This window comes from Coffea arabica, chromosome 4c (genome assembly GCF_036785885.1).
Source record: "Coffea arabica cultivar ET-39 chromosome 4c, Coffea Arabica ET-39 HiFi, whole genome shotgun sequence".
NCBI lineage: Eukaryota > Viridiplantae > Streptophyta > Magnoliopsida > Gentianales > Rubiaceae > Coffea > Coffea arabica.
Window position 1 is genome coordinate 45,861,821 of NC_092316.1, and position 5,961 is coordinate 45,867,781.

Genomic DNA, 5,961 nt, shown 5'->3' on the forward strand with positions numbered 1-5,961 from the left:
TCCAATTTTGTTTTTATTCCCTGGCAAGGGTGAAGGATCTATGCAAACGGAGTGAAGGAACTGAGATGGTTTTATTCCTGAATTGGTGAATTGTATTTGCTTCTAATTTTTTTTTTAATTCAGTCAATTTCATCTTCAAGTCCCCAATTACTTTTTTTTAACCCCTCATCTCATGCCTTATGCTGCAAGTACCACATCTCTTTCTCCACTCTCTCCCTTTCTCCTCTGTCTCTGTTCTCCTTTTATATCTTTGCTGATTTTTGGTTATTTGCTACTTTGTTCAATTATTCTAAGTTTCCAAGAGGGCAAAATTCTTAGCAGTACTAGATTATTTTGAAATCCATATCAGTGGAATTAGGATGAAGTCCACATTGCTAAGCTACCTCCCTTATCCGTCCTCTAACTCTCTCATGCATATGAATAATCATCCTGTGTTAGGTTTTCTGTTCTCATTGCTAGCATGTTTTCTAGATATCTACAGAATAATAGATGGTAGAAATTTTCAAAAAAGGAAAGTCATTGCATCATATAATAGGCCTATTGCAATGGGCCAGCCCAATGGCAAATTCCAACAGAATATGGTCTACTTTACGTATTTAGCTTTATATTAACCTATGTATCCTACTGCGCCATCGTTCTATTTTTTTCACTTTTTTTTATTTAATTTTTTGATTTAGCATGTAGTCGCAAACTTCCGATTGTAGTCTCAAGAAATATGCAAAGTGAGCGAAGATACTGACAACAATTTTATTCCTAAATTGGTGGATTGTATTTTTCAATCAATCAAATATTGAAATTCATGATTTCTTTTGCTTTTGATTTCCCCACTTCTCTCTTGCCCTATGCTGCAATCCTCTCTTTCCCCTTCCCTCTCTCTATTTATCTTTCTCCTATCCTCTGGCTCTATATATTAGGTGGAAGTGGAATCCCTCCCTAATTTTCCCTGTTCTTTTTGGGTTTTGCTGATTTTGGTTATTCACTACTGCAATTGTTCTGAAATGCCTGCCATTCTGAAACTCCATAGCAGCTGGGATGAAGTATACATTATTGAGGTTCTTTTTCTTTGTCATCTCTCTATTCTGAATTAATGGTCTCTCTTTGTTATCTTAGACTTGTTTTTACTATGTTTTTGTTCTGGGTAGAAAATTTTGGATCATCATCATGTATCTAGTTCGTCTTTCCAATTTCTGAAACCTTGTGGCCTATTGATTTTAATTTTATGCTAAACTCAACGTTGGTAGTAATAGTCTAGTTAAAAGGATTGTTACCTGAAACATTGAAGGCATAACCTACAGTTATCCCACCCAATAGTGCTAGCAGCTTCAGAATTCGAATTCGATTGATGACATCCTTCCTTTGAACAAATCTGCAATTTTCAAAAGAAAATCATGCTGACTTCATTAGTAAGGAAGTGTGAGTTTTCGCATTAACATGTAACTTTACACAAAATATACTAGATTACCTAGGTGAATGGGTAGGCATAATGTGTTCAGATTGAGTAATAGAGACAGATTCAGCACTGAACCGGACCTCTGCTATAGACTCGGGCTCAACAGTCCATTCTTCAATCTCTAGCAGGTACCGGGATTGTTTGGGTTGGGGTTTCACTGTAGACCAGGATGAACTAGGCACCTCTTTGATCTTTTGTGGGGTTGGGGCTTTTTCAACCTGTGTGGTTGGTATAACAACTAAAGAAGTTTTAGGGTTCACACATTGGTAGAATAGTTCTTAATTTAACATCTAGTGAAATAATTGATCTCCTTTATACATGAGCCCTATAGACAATTCTACATCCACACAATTAATAGATTTTGATCAAAAGTTTGATAAAGCTCGACTACCAAAAAATATTTGGTTACAGGGTGCATAATCATGCTTTCCTAGATAGCACTTGAACCAGTTTGAGATGCAAGTAATTAATTAAAGCACTTTTGACCTCCCCCTTCTTGCAGTGCTACACCGATTAAAATTTGGACAATGTTCAATGCTATCTGCATATTTTTTTTTGGGGAAGAGATGTTCAACTTATTGTGGGTAATGGTGTGTTTGCTGCTGGAAATTGCGCAACCAAGTGATGGTGCTGCAACCTCCACCAATAGAAGGGCCCAAGAAACTGAAGTACATATTGCATACTTTTGTGAACTTTGTTGTTGTATCTTCTAGTTTCTCTGATTACACAAAACTTCGACCAATTTTGAAATGTCCAAGCTTTGGAAGATGCCTCGACCAATTTTGAAATGCAGATGTCGGGGAAGAGATTGGCCCAAGCTACAAAAGCAACAATAGCAAGGTTTGGAAGATAGTGTGGAAGAAGAAAGTGGAACATAAACTCAAAATCTTCATCTGGAAATGCCTGCACAATGCTTTACCAGTAAGAGAGCTCATATATAGGAGAACTAAGCAAGGGAATCCTATATGCTCAGGATGTGGAGAGAATGAAGAAACAACTGAACATGTGCTACTTCAACGTAAAAAAGTTAAGGGCATCTGGGAGATGGCCCCAATTCAGTGGGATGGTTTAGAGCACCTGACAGATTCTTTTCTAAAATGGTGGACAGCTGTCACTGAATCTCAGGAAATCAGAGCAACTGATGACCAAATAAATCTAACCAGTAATGTTCTTTGGCAAATCTGGAAAGCCAGGAACGACCGAGAATTCAACAAAAAGGATAGGGAGCCTCACAGAATAATTGAGAAGGCTCAAATGGAATGGATGGAGTATTATGAAGCTAACAAGGGGGCTGAACCAAGAAAGAGCACTCGGGAAATAGCAGTACAGCACATAACTAATCAAAATGATCATGAAGAACAATGGAAAATGCAGCTCAAGATACTCACCCAACAAAACAAAGATCAGCTAGTTGTTGGGATAGGGATTATGGCAACAGACAGCTCAGGACAACTGCAGGCAGCTTGGATGATCAGGGAGAGGAGGTCTGGTGATTCTCTACAGGACCAGGCAGAAGCAGTGAAGTTGGCTATGATAAAAGCAGCCAACCAAGGGTGGAGACATATCCAGATCGAGGTGGACAACAAGAAATTATTTGAATACATTCAGAGATCAGGCCATAAGAATAGTCGAGTTGCTGCACTAATTGATGATATACAGTCTATTAGTAGGTTGTTTTGACTGTGCTCATTTTCCTTTGTTAACATAGGTGAGATAGTATAAGTAAGCTGAGCAAACATGCTGTTGAAATCTGATTGGATGAAGAATGGGTGAATTCCAATTTTTGGGGCTAATGCACCAAGGTAAATGGTAGGACTGTTGTCTTTTGTGCTTGGACTCTTGTCCAAATACTGTACAGTTTGCACCAAAATATATGAAGCTATTTTGACAAAAAAAAAATGAGAAATGTCCAAGCTTTTAAATGGACTCGAAATTACTATCCATTTTTTCAAATTCCCTTTGTGCTTTGATCATTCTAAGCTAGTATAACTTAATAATAGAGATTATAACAAAACTATTGCTAAAAGTTTCTCCTCTGAATTGTTTCAATTGGCAGAAAACATGAGAAGAAACATCTGAATTGTTTCAATTGGCTGAAAACATGAGAAGCAATAATTGTTTCTCCTCTGAATTGTTTCAATTGGCTTAATAATATGATTTCGTTGTTGACATCATTGTTATGTATAACTGGAGAAGAAACATCTAAAGACCAAATAACCTACTCCTTCTCAATCCTTCACAAAACAAATGTGATATTAACGTCCGAGTCTCCTATTTGATGCTCCTATATTTCCACAAGACAATGTAATTAATGATTAAGTCGCTATCCGATGTTTTATTTTTCTTCATCAAAAGCAAAAAGCAATAATAAATAAAGATTTTGAAATTCAGCTAGCTTGTAAGAATGACAGAACCCATTGAACACAGGAAAGACATTTAAGTTCAAACCAAGATAAGAGCAATGGTGCTAACATGATGAGGTCTGTCCATTGATGCTCCTGCCATATGAAGGGGTGTGCTATCTACTAGGCACATCTCAATTTGGCGATCAATGAAACACATGAAGAGGATATCAGAATATAACTCCCGTAGGAATTGGAGCTCCTCTTGAAGCTCTCGCTCTCTCGTCTGAGCGTGAGGCTCTTCATGATGATCCTCCAAAATCTACCTCTCCCTCATCTATTTTTGTTCAAACAAATAAATACAGAAAAGTGTGTTAAACTCCTCTTGTACAAGATCCTCCATGAGCTCGCTCTCGCTCATCTATTTTTTTTTCAACTGAGCAGGGAAATGTGTCAGATGACCAAAATTTGGAGGAAATCCAACTAAATTTCCACTATGAAAAACCCCACAGAAAGGTGCAAAAGGTTAAAACAATCAAACCAAAACAATAGCAAAGCTGGCAACCTGAAGTTAACAACTTCATTCTTTTCTTCATTTTTTATATTTATGATTCAAGTTTTCTTTGCTTAATTCTGGTGGGTTTTAAAAGTAAAAAGCAATAATAAATAAGGATTTCAAAATTCAGCTAGGTTGTAAGTATGACAGAACCCATAGAACACAAAAAGAAACAATTAAGATCAAATCACGATAAAAGCAATGGTGCTAACCTGATGAGTTGTGTCCACGGATGCTCCAGCCACACAAAGGGGTGTGCTATCTTCTAAGCACATCTCAATTTGGCGGTCAATGAGACACAGGAAGAGGATATCAGAATATAACCCCTGCAGGAATTGGAGCTCCTCTTGAAGCTCTCCCTCTCTCGTCTCCCTCTAGCTCATTTATTTTTTTCTAATTGTGCAGGAAAATATGTTAGATGAACAAAATTTGGAGGTAATACAACTAAGTTTCTAGTATGAAAAACCTATAGAGAGGAGCAAAAGGTTAAAACAATAAAACCAAAATAAGAGCAAAATTGACAACTTGAGGTTAACAACTTTCTTCTTTTCTTTATCTTTTATGTTTATGATTCAACTTTTCTTTGCTTAATATTGGTGGATTTTAAAAGCAAAAAGTAATAATAAATAAAGATTTTGAAATTCAGCTAGCTTGTAAGAATGACAGAACCCATTGAACACAAGAAAAAACATTTAAGTTCAAACCAAGATAAGAGCAATGGTGCTAACTTGATGAGGTCTGTCCACTGATGCTCCGGCCATACGAAGGGGTGTGCTATCTACTAGGCACATCTCAATTTGGCGATAAATGAATCATAGGAAGAGGATCTCAGAATATAACTTCGGTAGGAATTGGAGCTCGTCTTGAAGCTCCCCCTATCTCGTTAGGCGTGAAGGTCATGAAGATCCTCCAAAACCTGCCTCTCCCACATCTATTTTTGTTAAAACAAATAAATATAGCAAAGTGACAAACTCACCCTGTGCAAGATCCTCCAAGAGCTCGCTCTTGCACATTTACTATTTTTTTCAATTGAGTAGGAATATCGGTTGGATGAACAAAATTTGGAGGTAATACAACTAAGTTTCCAGAACGAAAAACCTATAGAGAGGAGCAAAAGGTTAAAACAATAAAACCAAAATAAGAGCAAAATTGGCAAGTTGAGGTTAACAACTTTATTCTTTTCTTTATCTTTTTATGTTTATGATTCAACTTTTCTTTGCTTAATATTGGTGGATTTTAAAAGCAAAAAGCAATAATAAATAAAGATTTTGAAATTCAGCTAGCTTGTAAGAATGACAGAACCCATTGAACACAGGAAAGACATTTAAGTTCAAACCAAGATAAGAGCAATGGTGCTAACATGATGAGGTCTGTCCATTGATGCTCCTGCCATATGAAGGGGTGTGCTATCTACTAGGCACATCTCAATTTGGTGATCAATGAAACACATGAAGAGGATATCAGAATATAACTCCTGTAGGAATTGGAGCTCCTCTTGAAGCTCTCCCTCTCTCGTCTGAGCGTGAGGCTCTTCATGATGATCCTCCAAAATCTACCTCTCCCTCATCTATTTTTGTTCAAACAAATAAATACAGAAAAGTGTGTTAAACTCC

General features: G+C 37.0%; 1 protein-coding gene across 1 annotated transcript; it reads left to right on the plus strand.

Annotated features, from left to right (window-relative positions):
• Nucleotides 1-2,037: 2,037 nt before the first annotated feature.
• On the plus strand, nt 2,038-3,130 carry LOC113739215 (uncharacterized). The gene is made up of 2 exons (XM_027266451.1): nt 2,038-2,152; nt 2,244-3,130. The coding sequence occupies exons 1-2, from the start codon at nt 2,038-2,040 to the stop codon at nt 3,128-3,130; spliced, it is 1,002 nt and encodes a 333-aa protein (XP_027122252.1).
• Nucleotides 3,131-5,961: the final 2,831 nt, after the last annotated feature.